This window comes from Gymnoscopelus braueri, assembly GCF_963280865.1.
Source record: "Gymnoscopelus braueri genome assembly, chromosome: 16".
Taxonomy (NCBI): Eukaryota; Metazoa; Chordata; class Actinopteri; order Myctophiformes; family Myctophidae; genus Gymnoscopelus; species Gymnoscopelus braueri.
Window position 1 is genome coordinate 19,992,149 of NC_137616.1, and position 16,199 is coordinate 20,008,347.

At 41.8% G+C, this 16,199-nt stretch overlaps 1 protein-coding gene across 6 annotated transcripts in view; it reads right to left on the reverse strand.

Moving 5' to 3' along the window:
• afdna (afadin, adherens junction formation factor a) overlaps positions 1-16,199 on the reverse strand; it is a 134,664-nt gene that overhangs the window by 22,287 nt on the left and 96,178 nt on the right. For all 6 annotated transcript variants that reach the window (XM_080453566.1, XM_080453562.1, XM_080453563.1 and 3 more), the window contains 3 exons: positions 5,386-5,451; positions 5,029-5,102; positions 2,934-3,052 (listed from right to left, as the gene is read on the reverse strand). In XM_080453566.1, the coding sequence (XP_080309692.1) occupies positions 2,934-3,052; positions 5,029-5,102; positions 5,386-5,451 (259 nt within the window). The remainder of the gene's footprint in view (positions 1-2,933; positions 3,053-5,028; positions 5,103-5,385; positions 5,452-16,199) is intronic.

A 16,199-nucleotide genomic window follows, 5' to 3' on the forward strand; every position in this document is an offset into this window, starting at 1 on the left:
GGGGAGGAGAGAGGGTGAAACAGGGGCGAGAAGAGAGAAAGCAGTGCAGGAAAAGAGAGGAGCAGAGGAAATAAAATACAAAAATAAAAATAGTTAAAGGAGCCATTTTCAACCTCATCTTCACCTTACTTAATGCTAGGCATGTAACGATTTATCGTATATAGATTTAAATCGATTCAAAGTGGTGACGATTTAAATCGATGCAATAAAATATGACATCGCGATGCAACCAGCAGAGGGAGTCAGACTCCATTCCTTGTTATCCGCCTACTATTTTGTCCCCTCAGGGCCACCATAGCTGCCTGTCGGTCTCTTCTTCACTCACTCAACGGCAGGCTATGAACGGCAGAGTTGGGTTCACGTCCTCTCAGGCTATGAAATCTAAACAACTAGGCGATCGCACTGCATAAAGAGGGAAATGTGCGTCGCATGTAAACATGTTTATTTGATTGATGAATAGCCCAAACTATACCGTTTACCCCCTCCCCCATCTGACAATGTTGTTAGCTGTTGTTAGCCTGTCTGATTTAAACTCTGTAGGAAACATACAACTGATAGACTTCTAATGAAAACGGCTAATTCTGGAGCGCCTCGGTGCGGCTGCCGCTGCAGAGTACAATGAATAATAATCTATATGAATAATAATAATTTAACAATTGTATCAGACTGCTGACAACGTCAAACTCCTTTCAACACTGTCTGTCAGATATATAGCGAATTACATTGATATTAATCAATACATTTTTTATCTAATCTCATTTGGAGCAGTTTAAAACAGTTTCCCTTATTACATAAATGTGTACAGAATGCTTTGAATATATCATAGATAAAAAATTACTTGTAAATCCCAAGCTTGGAACAAAGGCTAAGCCTTAATTTGTTTATTTGAAGGTTTTCTTTATAATTTATTTCATCTGGGATATATGTTTTAAAATTCATTTATTTCATAATACTTATATATTTAAAGTTATTATTTTACAGATAAAAAAGTATATGTCTTAATGTGTACCTTACAGTTAATGCATGTACCTCATGAATAATAAAAAAAGGCTTAATTTCATATATTGAAAAGAGGATAAGAGAAAATACAGTTGTTAAAAAATACATGATTTTTGTAAGAGAAATAATCAAGGTTTTCCAGTAATTTGTCTCGAAAATAAATGTGCTTAAAAATCGTGAAAAATCGTATCGTGAACCTCGAATCGTGATTCGAATCGTATCGTGAGTTGAGTGAATCGTTACATGCCTACTTAATGCTCATTATAAGATGGCACACTTTCCATCTACGGAAATTGTCTATGGAAATTGTCCGTCTATGGACAGTTCAGAAACCTGCCTACCAATGACATAATTGGAACTACAGTCTTTCTCTTCCTCGACAGTTAACTGAAATTAACAGACCTGCCTACCTGTCACTGGTATGAGGCTTCTGAACTGTCCACAGTCCTCCTCTGAGACAACAGAGTCGAGTATACAGAAAAGGAGCCATTTTATAATGAGCATTAGTGAGGACCAATTATATGAAGATGGGTGCAGTGGTCCTTTAATTGTCAATTCACCAATTCCCACAAAACAGACCCAGGTTGCACTCTGGTGTGTTAGTTGCATCAGTAAGTTCACTGTGCCAACTCCTGGATGACCAGGATAAGTGGAACAGCCACTGTCTGCACTTCCAAAATATTGCGGTCTGGAGAGAATTTGAGTGAAACGCCCCTTTAGCGTCAATGTGGACCACAGGCCAGCTAGGCCAAAGGACGTCTTTAATGAATATGAGGTCACATTCCAACGGACAAAGTCCAGAACACAGCCAGAAGCACATTAAACAGACACACTGTGTGTGTGTGTGTGTGTGTGTGTGTGCCTATGCGTGTGCGTGTGTGCTCACGCTTTCAGCCTCTCACGCCACGGACACACACACACACTTACTTACAGGCACAAAATGCTAGCGGTAGCCACAAACAGTAATTACGTCTTTAGTCACGCAAACTGGAACAGTGGTGTGGTTACTAGCCAACAGAATGGATGACAACAAGGACGGACATTGTCTGGACATGTCTGCTACTCTTCACTTGCTTTCTCTGTGAAGTTCACACATAACATGCATGCATGCATGTACACAGACACTACATGATACCAGAATACTGTGAGATGTGAACAAAACGTGATTTGTCTCTGTGTAATTGATTTCCAAACTTCAAAGTCAAAGATTCATTTTGGCGCAAACTTAAAGTTAGAGAGAGAAGTGAGATTAAATGACTGAAGGGTCGTTTGTGCCCTCAGTTTAGGGAATGGCCCAGTGACCCGCTGTTGTAGGGGAGTGAACGTCTGGTTTAGGCTTAGTCCATGACGTTATTATTCAGCTATCCTGGCTTCAGGGACAGGCTGAGGTTTGCATCCGGATGGTCCTTGGTTCTAATCCCCATTTTGCAGAGGTTGTGTGGCATTTACAGTATCAGATAAAACAAAAAGGTCCCAGGTTTGATTCCCGGCCCCAGCAACGTGTCCCTGAGCAAGACATTTCACCTCTGACTACTCCCCCTTGAGCTCAAGTCTGACCACTTGAGCAGCAATCAGCTGGGTGAAGCGGAAAATTGAATTTCCCCCACGGGATCAAATAGGTCTAATTATTACTAGTATTGTATCTCAATTGTACCCTTGACTATGATGCATGACCCAAAACATAATCTCTTCAGAGTAGTCTACTAATCAGTCTCACCAAGTTTCATGAATATCTGCCCATCCATTCTCAACCTATCTTGCAAGCAAACAAAAAGCGCACATACGTAAACAGTAGAGATTACAATACCCTGCCACACATTACTGTGGGCAGGGTAAAAATCCAAAACGAAACAGCACGTATGCAGAGAAAAGCTTCTTCCTGGGTGAACAAAGGTTAAAAAGACAGTGAGAATGGAGTGTTTGTGTTTTCTAACCTCTAGGCATCATAGGGCTAGGTTGATTGAGTAAGGTAGCCAAGCCGTGGTAGATGGCTCCTTGTTTAGCCACTTCGAGAGTGACCACAGCACCTGTCCTGGTCATCAACTCTGCAGCCCTGAGGAAGAAAGGAGAAGACCAGAGAGAAGTATATTAGAGAGAGAGCGAAAGGAGGAATGTTAACACAACACAGGCATTTAATGCAAACAACAGTGACTACGCTCTAGGCGTAATGCCATTGTTTTGTCTATTCCACATCCTGTCCATTCACACTCCATTAAAACTGACATTTCCTTTGGCTAGCTAGCTAGGTTAATGCGCAGCCGCACCAACCAAGCAGGAGGCGTCTACTTCTGCTGTTGCTATTTAAATCACATTAAACAATTCACAAATTCTTTCCACAATTTCCACACCACATTCTCTCCCCCACTTAACACAGGTTTGAGTGCTGAGAGTGAGACCATTAAAGGGGGAACACAGGCGGAAGGCAATGGAGGGGTTTTTCACAAAATGTTAAGAGTTCTCACAGAGAATGCAAAGTGGATCAGCCCACCAGTGCCAAGTCCACTATTTTTTTCACCAGTCAAAACAGCTAATATTTCTGACAATCACTTGGCATGTGTGGTTTTGACTTTTCCAAATACAGAACAGCATTTCACCTCTTCTTTTTTTCCTCATTTCCCACAGCGGTTCATTTGCCACACAGCTCCAAGCTGCTCGTTATGAACCAGCGGAAACTGGGGTTTTAATTGGCTGAGGAACATTTCTCACAGGCCAGACCCAAAGTCACTTTACTTTACATTCAATCCTGATTCCTGCCGGAAAACACATGCACTCACACACACATACACGCACACACACGCAGGGTAGAAGCTCCAAGTGGTTGAAGGGCAGACGTAAAAGACGTAATGAGCCACATGTCTTCTATTGGATGGGACTCTGGGAATGTAAACTTCAACTATTTCCCAACTATGGAGCACAAAACACTCTTTTATTGACTATGCACTGCTCTCCAAAGCCACATTAGGAAACTTAACATAGTTGGGATAACACACACAAACATGCACAACCTGGGTGAAACTGTATTTACACAAGGTTTTTGTCCCATTTGTTTGAGCAATGTAGTGCAACACAATGTTTTCTTACAATTGCAGGAGTGTATTTGAAAGGCAAATTAGCATGGTTATCTTTGACTGATCTGAAATTATCCTGCTAAAATGTGTGGTATGTAACACAGGTTAAAATGAACACTATCCCAGCCCAGCACTGGATCACAAGACTGTACATGTTGATCTCAATAACAAAGGATTTATATGAATGGGCGGCAGCACTTTTAAGCTCTTTGAATGTGGTTACCAAATATACACACACACACACTTTATAGAGGTCATTCCAGTGAAGCCAGTGTAACTCTATAAGCCTATGCTTGGTTCTGGGTGGTTTCCTTCAGTCACGGTTGTGCTTTGGAAAAAGAGACAGTATTGTCATATCTGCGAGATTTGAGATACTGTTGTTCACAGTTGGATGAGAGTGTATGTGCATGTTACACTTATCAATATCATCTCCACATGGTGGTGGTACAGCGACTACAGCCCAAAGAACATTTTCCATGAAAATATTGTTGTATGTGTTCAACTGGCACGACTCTAGTTTTTATTATTTATTATGTATTTGAACACCGACAGATAACATTTTGTATAACATTTTCAAAAAGATAACTACTTTACTTTCTGCTGATTTTAGGACTATAATGAAGATAAAGACCCCAGCATTAACATATATTAAACTGCATTAAAGCACCCAGGCTATATTTAGCTGCTTTTTTAAGCCTTTCATGTGCCCCCATCTGAAGCCATTTAAATACTTTTATACATAGATCCACATACACACTGGTACACCTGTTCATGGACTAAACCCTAAGTTAGGCCTGAGTTATACCGACAATAGCCGATCTACAAGCTCACAACGCGTTGCAGCAAGACATGTTGTGAGCTTGTAGATCTACTTTTGGCACGCGACACTGCGCGCAACGGCAAATACACCAAGCCTTACAAGGATATAAAACTCAGGACTATGATGTCTCACGTATCTCACCTTTCCTGTGACAGGCCCACCAGACTGCGACCATCCACACTCAGCAACTGGTCCCCCGCTGCAAGACGCCCGTCCTGCACACAGGAAGTGAGACAGAGAGGGTGAAAAAATACAGAGAGACAGACAGAGTGAGAGGGAACGAGAGAGAGAGAGAGAAATGTACTGTAGAGCAGGGTGTACACTGTTCCTTGTGGTTTCAGACGAGGTCACTAGTCATCATGGAGTAATCATCCAAAAGCAGTCACTGTGTCGCCTGTGAATGTATGTGTGTGTGTGTGTGTGTGTGTGTGTGTGTGTGTGTGTGTGTGTGTGTGTGTGTGTGTGTGTGTGTGTGTGTGTGTGTGTGTGCATGCTCACCATGTCCGCCGCCCCTCCTTTGACAACAGACTTTATGTAAATCCCCAATTTTTCTTGACCAGCACCCTGGAGAGAGAGAGAGAAAGGGAGGGACAGAGGGAAAGGTTGAAAGACAGAGAGGGGGGAGAGAGAGGCAAAGGGAGATCACATTAGAAGGAATCAATGGGCACAACAATTAAAAAAGCTTCTGTTTATTATCAAACAATAAATGCATGTGCGTGTGGTTAGTACATTATTACAAAAAGATTTTCCACATCACCCAAACTTTCTTCAATAAAGTTTCAAATCATTTTTAGCCCTTAAAACTGGGTAGAAAGTGCCCAACAGCAACAACGACAGCAAATTGGAAACCTCTCAATTGAAATCAGTGTAGCCCATTTAGAACCCAGTCAAATACTCCAGAGCCACAGTTAACGTACAGTCCTATCAATCAGAGACAACAAATCAGAGAAAAGTACAGTATCACTGGAACATGGTGTTACAAGTAGGCCTGTCACAATTATTACATAGTCGCAATTATTTGAGATAATCACAATTACTTTGCATAATCGTCATAGTAGTTTCCGTGTTGAACATTTTTCACACATTTCAAACATTTTCCAAAAATAGTGGAAATGTGCCAGTCTGACACGTTAAAATTATTATATATTTCAGATATTTGCCATACTTTCTTTTTAACAAAGCCTAAAAGGCAAATAGAAATGTAACTTTTATTCATGTTCCAAAAGTTCAATGTCAAAAAGCACAATCAAATTGTTTGTCGCAATGTTTTGTATGACAATTTTGCTGATCGTGACAGCCCTAGTTACAAATTGTGTAACTTATCAAGGACATATAGAACGTAGCTGTCCCAGTAGATCCTGTGTCTGCCGACACAAAGCCTCATCTATGGGCTGAGACAAGCCAATGTATGCCTTTGTGTGTGTGTGTGTGTGTGTGAGACGCTACTTTTGAACTTGTGCTAGATGGCTGTGGTGGGCTTATTTCCTGTAGCCACAGGCTTTTTGGTGTTAATACCCAGCATCTAAATGGTACTATTCATCATTAGTCGAGATGTCAAACAGTGTAGTGCTGTATTCTCTCCATTTCGGGCTCATCTGTCAATTTTAACCGAGCTCATGTCTCCCAGTGGAATGAAGAGGTCATGGCATTTCCTGAACACACTGACACTCCATGTCGTGAAATGGATCAACCCGTATCGGACTATATCTTACACAGTTAAATCATTAGTGTAAATCTATCCATTTGTATTGCTGAGAGTGTACAAAATGTATCCCAGTGTACCCATGAGGGTCCATTGGGTTACATTTGTCAACTCTTTGAGTAACACTGAGGATGTTACGGTGTACACAACTCGCGTGTCGTTCGCAAACCAAACTCTAGCTCTGTACAGCAATGTGTGGTCTGGGACGTTATGCGATATATGCCGTCAGGCGTCAAATACTTGGGAGTTGGTGTTGTATGTCCAGAGTTTTAGATTTCCACATCTGCATGGGATTTCAGCACTGTATTTTAGTGTTCCAAACAGATGGCTGATTGCTCATGAATGGATCATGGATCATGAAATCCACCCTCTCAGATTCTAACAATATGACAAATTTAACTGCACAAACCGTGGTATCATTTAACAATGCAGGATTCACTACCTACTGGGCAGTTGCTGGGAGTGTTGATTCTTTTCAGGTGTTTGCGTGTGTGTGTGGGGGGCTCAGTTTTACTTAACACCAGTTTGTAGGCAGCTCGCTGTGCTCAGAACAGTGCCATCCTTTCACAACCAAAGTCAAGCTGCACGATCGCTATCCAACATCAGCTATCTACTAATCCTTCAATGCAGTTATGTAATAGAGGTTGCTGCCACACTGGGTTTTAACTTGTTAATAAAGCCCCTCATTAACCCTGGCATCCCTATTTTGTGTATGTCATCTTAGGTGATTACATAAATTGTTTTAAATAAATAAAAATCACACCCTGTGTGAAGTGGGTGGTGTCTTGCTAGCTAATCACAATACTGAATGGAGTCAACCAATCATGTACAAAAAAGAAATACATTTATTGAAACACTCTTTATGATGGAAGAAACCATAACTTAAAAAAAAAAAAATTATGGGTTTTTTTAAGTTATGGTTTCTTATATAGGGCTATGCACATGTGTCATGTGACACTGGCCAATCACAGTCCTGAATAGACTGTGATTGGCCAATCACGGTGCAGGGTTAGGCGGGGTACATTTTTGTCCAATCACAGCGCAGGATTTGTTGTACAAATATCCAAACCTCACTTATAGGGGCGGTTTCACCGCCCAAAAAATACAATGCAGCACGCAGCAGCAGCCGGCGGACCACGGCCACGTTACTCTGACTCAGACATAACCATAAACAAACCTGATACGCCCATATATAGGCAGGACCACAGCCACGTCACTCTGACATAACCATAGTTTATAACAATATGACAAATTTCAGACATAAACAGGCATAAACATGCGCCCATATATAGGCATATCACTATGACTCAGACGTAACCATAAACAAACCTGATGTGCCCATATATAGGCATATATGGAGATCCGGTTGAGAGCCACAGATCCGACAGGTATGCCCATGTATGGTCATGTGCATTATATGGGACCGACCGACTTCAAACTAGGCGCGCACATCGGCAAGGACTCGAGGTAGTGCGGTACCCACCGCCGAGCCGTTCGGATATGTGGTTGTCCAGAAGACCGATATATATATATTTAATCTCTCTCTCTCTCTCTCTCTGTCTCTCTCTCTCTCTCTCTCTCTCTCTGACGTACGACAAAGTATGTAGGTCTTAAGTGGTTAAGTAGTTCACATGGATGGAAACTTACAGGCATCATGTTCACACTGAAGCAGGACGTTTTAGGGTAGAATCAGTCAAACGGGACGCTAAATAAACGAACCTGATTGATATGGAAGAGTGCATTAGAAAAGAAATGGAAAGAAAGGACCAAGAGGAACCAGCCATGGTTGACTGGTTTTCACCCCCCCAAGCCATGCTGTGTGTGGTCCGATAGTGTTGCTAAACTTGCTATAGATACCATATGATGGGATGAGTCCATATCTGGTAGTTGTCTCTAAAAGTGGTGTGTGTGTGTGTGTGGTCCTCCTGAGGTGGTTACAGTTACAGTAAAGCGTTGGAGTGTGCCGTTAATGCCTGCTGTACCATCTCCACATGTTTATTTCACACTATTTGCGCGCGTGCGGATACAGCATTGTGTATGAAAGGTCGGCAGTGATATTACAAAACTGTCTTCCAACACATTCCTGGTATTCCACTCCTCACATGGCATGTTACTGCAAACCGGACAGGGTGGGACAGATGGAAGGACGGACGAATGGAAAAAGGATTAGATGGATGAAGGGAGGGGAGAGAATGATGCCGGAGGGAACGAGGGAAGAGGTACAGTGCGAAATGGAAGGGGAAAACATAAAAGAAACACTAAATAAATGAATTAGAGGGGCCGTGGTAGACTGTGTGAGAAAGGGAGACGGTCAATGCAGAGGAAGACAAACTAAAGCTAAAAAAGAAAAGAGAGAGAGAGCGAGAGAACGTAGGATTTCTGTGTATGTGTGAGTCTCCAGACAGACAGAGAGAGGGGTGGGGAGAGGTCAGAAACCGTATACTCCTGAGAACAGTGGTTTGAGTTCACGAGGGGAGACGCAACACAGGCCCCCCGAAAAAGGTGTACATAGTTTAGTTACACTATCAGCACCCTTTAGTGGACAAATCTGCAGTCAAAGAGCCATACATGAATACACATACACAGTGGTGCAACAGTTCAAACTAATCAATTTAATAGTTTATAAAAAATTATCGATTTTAATTTAAATAAATGTTCTTGTCATAGCCAACGAAAAATAGCAAATAGTGGACAATAGTGAAAATAGCAATGTACAATGTCATAACGTCATGTGACAATATAGATTGGCTATTTTAGCCATTTTTGCACCACACTGTGTACGATAAAGCATAAAACAGAGCTTAAGTGGTTATTAATAATAGATCTTTTAAAACATCTATTAGAGTTGTTTCACATAAACTCACAGATATAGAAAAGACAAGATGAATTGAATAAAAGCTAAGACGATGAATCATAGTTTGTTATTTGCAGCCCTAATACACCGACAGACAATTGTCTCAAATCGGTTTGCAGCTCAACTACAAATACTGATACAGCTTAATCTATAATCCACACACACACACACACACACTGAAGAGATGTGTGGTAGAGTTTGGTGCAAAATATGAAGCAATTTCAACGTCATTTTGAAACAGAAAAAAAGAAACCAACAGTTGGATGACACAAAGAATTTGTCGTGATGACGAGCTGTAGCCAAAAAGGAATACTTTTCTACCAGAGTATGTCTTGGGTACAGAGGACATGCAGCAGTTTTTCATCAGATCTTGCACCACTAACTGTAGTGAGTAGAGTACACACAGACAACACAGAGAGGACAAACCATACAGTGCAAACAAACAACCCATGAGAGAAGAGAGAGGTACAGAGACGGGTTCATTTTTATAAAGGCTAAAAGCTAAATTAAGGAGAGAGCGACAGACAGACACACACACACACACACACACACACACACACACACACACACACACACACACACATAGATAGACAGATCGATAAACAGTACATTGGCAAAACAAATGTTATTGTCCTGTCAATAAATCCTATTTGAATTTAAGAGAGAGAAAGATACAGAAGAGAAAAAATCATACAAATAGGGTGCCAATAAGCAAATGCTGTATGACTAGTAAAGATGTAAATAGACAGATGCAACAACAAAATGATTGAGATGAAAGTAGTGAAAAATCAAAGATGTCATTCCTACCAGCAAAAGGGATGGATAAGCCAGGCACTGCAACCCCAATCAGAGAGGATGGTAATGTGTGCATGGTCTCTAAAAGAGTCCGCGTGTGTGTGTGTGTGTGTGTGTGTGTGTGTGTGTGTGTGTGTGTGTGTGTGTGTGTGGTGCCCCAGTTTATGACCCCTCCTACAAGTCTTGTCACCTGAGCCAGGTAGAGTGGCATTCCACAATGCCATAGGGACATAGAGAGAGAGAGAGTATTGTGCATGTGTACAACAAAGTGCATTCCCAGTCAAAGGACTGATACTATGATGTCATTTATTGTGGGTAAAAGCGTGTGCGGAAGAGAGAAGTGTCCATTGAATACAAAAAATGACCTGTCTCACCATTATGTCACTCTCTATGTCTTAAGGGACCATACCAGCATTATAGAAATGGGAAAATGACATGCTCCTCCAGCAAAGAATTCCCATCACGACATAGAAGTCGTAGACCATTTTGTTTGTTAATCAATCTTTTCTGCAGAGACTATTCGGCTAAACTTTTTAAATCAATCCATGCTTTCAACTGCTTTCAACTTAAAACACGACAATCTAACTTTGACGAAAAATAAAGGCGACATAAAGTTCACTGTGTTTGATTATCGAGCTCAAGCTATGTTACACTGTTTGGAAAACGGTTGGCAGTATTATAAAGTATACATGACTTGTAGGAAATTGATAAACACCGGTATAGTCCTTCAAACAATCAGGAGCCAGGAGGTGGAACACACACTATTCATAAGATACTGAGTGAATTCAGCCCTCTCTCTCTCTCACACACTCACAGAGTTTTGGCAGAAAACATGAAACAGAGCAGCTCAATAAAACTCTGCCATAAAAGTGCAGAGTATATTAACAAGACTTCTAATTGCTGCCATTAATCAGACCTGGCAACCTGGCATTCTGTGTCTGTGTGCTTCTCATTAAGAAGGTTCAGAGGTTATCCACAGGTTAACTGCAACTCTCCTAATGAACTACCTTTACTGAATGCTTGCCAAGTCAGCCCCACTCACTGTTTGCCGCTAGCAGGAACACAGTGGCTGCAGAAGTTCATGATTCATCGCCCGGCCCACACAGCAGTATGCTGAGTGCTAACACCTGTCATTGTTTGCTCTGCCATGCTTGGAGTACCGGACTGGTGTGGTTTGATAAGTACATGGAGGGACAAGTAGCAGAAAGTTTGAAGCATCACAAGAAAGCTTTTTAAAGTCAATCGAGTATGGTTGTATTTAACTGACAATATACCAGGTAGTCATTCATCTACAAATGCTAGTTATCATTGTATTCCCCTACTTGGGGTACCAGTTGGGTGGAGTTCGACAAATGTATACAAAAAGTTAATTGCGCAGCATAATAGAAAAGCAATATGGATAGGTTTTTGATGACAAAGGGATGTGATAAACAGCCATGGAAACACTTCTGTTGAATAAATATTGACATTGAGGCTTTTCCTGCTGTCATCTTGTCCAATAGTATTCTTTTTTCCTGATGTGTTTAGTGTTACCAGTTACCACATTCTACGGCCTGGTAGTGACACTTATTTTTTGAGAAATGTGCTTCAAATTCCATTGACACTTGGCTGGATGCATCAGAGTCCACCCATTTGGCACTCGATTCAAGATAAAACAAACACGCAAAGCCACTGTTGGCCACATACACCGATTGATATCTGATTGACTTAGAAATAGTACAGAAAGCAGCTGTGCAGCGTGTTGAATCTATGCCACATTCAGCCATCTAGCCTGCCATGCTGGATGTTTTAATCGGCTGCAGCTGCAGAACGCCAGGGCAAATTGACAGTAAAAGCCCTGCGTTTGACACAGGGCTATATTCTGCTTGGATAGACTGGTCCCGATGCCAGCTGTGTGCCACAGCACAGAGCCAAAATGGAGCCCGTTTTCACCCCATGTCTACTTGCGCTGGGCAATGGATCAAGTTATTCGTTTTATGTATTTTAATGAATAATATGAAAATTCAATAGAGATGTTGAAAATATTCTTTCAACAGGGTATGGGGAAAATAATCCACCAAAATAATTTCCCCTCTCTCTCTCTCTCTCTCTCTCTCTCTATGTTGCTTCAACTTTAACAAGTCTGATGTCAGCAGTATGGCAGTAAATTGTTCAACAGTGTGGAAGTTTAGCGAAAATATGACAATATTGAGACTGATGTAAAATTGTACAATAACAATAACACTTATCAGCTAGTTTGTCCAAAACCGTATTGTGAGCGACAAAGAGCAGAGGAAATGTGCATGTGTGTAAGGTTGCACGCCGAGTTGTTAAACTAAACACTTCAGTTCAGATCTACAGTCTGGAGAAAACAACTCCCCCCACCAAACCTTGACACTTCCTCTTCGCACAGGAAGTAGCCTGTTCTCCCGTTTCCTTCTATTACAGGAAGTAAGCCGACCAAGGAGTACAGACACGCCTGACCCCAAACTTGGTGTCTGTGCGTGTGCCTGAGTGCGTTAACCTTTTGTGTGTGTGTGTGTCTAAGTAATACTGAGGCTGTCTTCTATGAGCCAAAGGCTTCCTGTCTCTGGCATTCAGAACAGGAAGGAATACTTAATCACAGTGAATGTTTTATGTCGTTCATACATTCTAGAAGACTCCACTTCGTATGGAATATACATTTACATCCTGCTTCTCACAGCTACTTAACATTCTGCTGCTCAGTCCACATGCTAGCTTTCTATACTCTAAAGAACAATTCTATTCATGGTAGAGAGCCTGGAATGTGTGTGTGCACATACAATATGTAGACACACACTGCATTTAAGCCACCTGCACGACACATAATGAAACCCAATGACCAATGAAAACCTGTCTCACACAGTGGGAGACTGACAGGTACGTGGACAGAAATGCAGGTGGATATACACAGTCAAGTTTGATTCCAAAGACTGCACAAATATGGACATTGGAAGGAGGACAGGTAGGTTAACAAGAGTTCTGGGAGAGGTCTCTGGATTTAGGTAGGGCTGCCTCTCTCTTTCCCTCAGTCTGTCTGATGGCTTCCCTTTAACCCCTTCATTTCCTTTGTAGTACCTGTGTGTGTGTGTGTGTGTGTGTGTGTGTGTGTGTGTGTGTGTGTGTGTGTGTGTGTGTGTGTGTGTGTGTGTGTGTGTGTGTGTGTGTGTGTGTGTGTGTGTGTACCAGCCTGGCTTTGCCGCCTGTCTCCATCTCTTTGGCTACAAGGGGCTCAGGCGGGCAGACAACGTGACGCGTTCACACGCACACAGTATGGCATTTATACACAAAGATAAAAGGACTCTGGCGTGTTAGAGCATGCAGGTAAGAAGACACATGACTCTCAAACACACACACACACACACACACACACACACACACACACACACATGCATGCACGCGCACACACACATACAAAGTGGCATACACAAACATAAGAAACCCACAACAACAGCTATAATGAAGTCATAAAAACAGTAGTTCAGAGAGAGGGGCTGAGGGGTTCGTCTGAGGGGGTCAAAGTAAAACCAGATGTGTTGCTTGTCACACACACACACACACACACACACACACACACACACACACACACACACACACACACACACACACACACACACACACACACACACACACACACACACACACACCTGTAGCCTACAGTACATGTGGATTTTCTGTACCGGCTGCAGCCCGCAGGTAAAGAAAGAATATCTCTAACGTCTGTCACATACAACTACCGTATCTTACTTTCACCTATCTATTTACTGTACTTGACAGCAAAATATCATATGCAGCCAAAGCCTTACAGATACTCTTCAGTGAAGTACTACTAGAATCTGTGCAATTATACTCTGCTGCATTCCAAGTCTCCACCTGCTAGGCAACCTTTTCATCCGTTTATTGTGGGATTGCTTTTATTATTATTATTCCCCCCGTTTTTTGGGTAATTTCAATGGAGAAATGCCATTTAGTGACGTCATAATGCATAATGCCATTCTAGTGAATGGTAATGCCATTCTAGTGACGTCATAATACTGATGTCATTGTATTATGACACTACTATAACACTACTAACACTATCAATACTCAATACCAGCAACAGGGACTTTCTCTCTGGTTGACTTAGTTGTCAAACAGATCACTTGGGTTCTCCACTATAGTTGGGGTCTTGTGAAGGTGATAATGACAGGACACTTTCCTCTTCTGCTATCTGATGCTGGGGAACAGATGGCCACATCAGGACCCCAATGTCAGCAATGACAGCTTAAAGCCAGTATGGCTTCTGACACGCACTGCTTTAAGAAGGGCAGTCTCTCTCCATTAAAAACAAGTCCATAAAGTAAAAAAAAAAACACAGCCACATGCACACACAACTTTAACCCAGACGCGCGTGTGTGTGTGTGTGTGTGTGTGTGTGGGGGTGTGTGTGTGTGTGTGTGTGTGTGTGTGCACTCGCTCCGATTGTGTGGTCCTCAGCACATCCTTCCATTGTTGTGGCCCTCAGAGGGAGGTAGCTCTCATGCCATTGTTTTACTGCTCACCACATTCTTTCTAACCACTAGCAAACAAACAGGCACACATACAGTACAGTACATCACACACTAAACATGAAGTACAAATAGGTTTGTCCTAACTGGATTGAGGTGACAGGAGAGATTAGATCGTCAGCCAATGGCATTTTCGTTTATTGAAGTTACCGCGTCATCTCTGTTTGTCTTGGATCAATTACCAATGATATCATCATATATTTATACTCTAAAAGGGAGATTGGCCTGCACTGCACTCATTAGCTAAATCCGAGTTCATTAAGTAGAAAATGTCATTGATGTGCTGCAAGGTATTTGTTTAAAAATGTTTCAATTGACAAGTTGGTGTCTTTGAAGTAAAACATTCTTAAACATGACATTAATTCAGAAACATGTATACATGCATACAATGGGCCATTTCTCAGCGCGTTAAAAACCTCCAGCTGAAGCTTTGTTAACCGTCTTCCAGTAGCACCAAGTGGATTTTAGCAATAAAAAACCATTTTGTAGAGACTGTTGTCGTGCAGCTGTGTGCTGAAAGAATGTCCTGGAATGAGTAAACACAGCAGGAGAATACGACAACTCCAGCTGGGAGGAAGACACAACAATACAACCACACGCACAGACACACAGCCCGAGGTAAGTGTGTACAGAACAGTGTGTGTGTGTGGTTGTACTGTCTCTCCTCGTGTGTATGTGCTAGTTGAATCATTAACAGCATGTCTCTGAAACAGATCCACTGAGTAAACAACCAAAAGAAGATCAGAGCTCCAAGGTCAGCTACTAGCAAGGCTGCACCATCAACTATGGTATTACAGTACGAACATTTCTGTTTTAACACTTCGTTTTTTCGTTATCTTCTTCATATGAAGGGGTGTTTTGTCTCGTTGCGTAGGGGGCTGGAACTTGTAACAAATTTGTTGCGTTGCCTCGGATTGTCGCAACAACACTACTTTGTTCTTGTACGACTATTTTTGGTGGTGTCATTCTCCAACACCGGCAGATACTTACAGTACCAGCCTAATACATTATTGCTACTTTAAGAAAAAATATGTGACTGACTACACTGCAACATTTATGATGTACATATTGTACTCTCTCATATTGCGATATAATTTATGAAGTCAATACTGGATATCCCTCAGCGCTAGCTACTAGTTCAGTATAAGCGTGATATGGGTGGGCAAGGATCAGAGAGAAACAAGCATGAAATGTGATTGTGAATTTGATCTGGAAAGTAATTTGGGACAATGGCTTACATGGGAACAAGGCTATTCACAAAGTACATGGGTGACTGGATCTGGAACATACACGCCTCCTAAGTTCATTGCTCACCCCTACACAACACGCATAGAAAACAAATACAAGTTTAAAAAAAAACTAGGACAGCTGATTCTGCACTATACATGGATTCCATGTCACTCACACAGACATA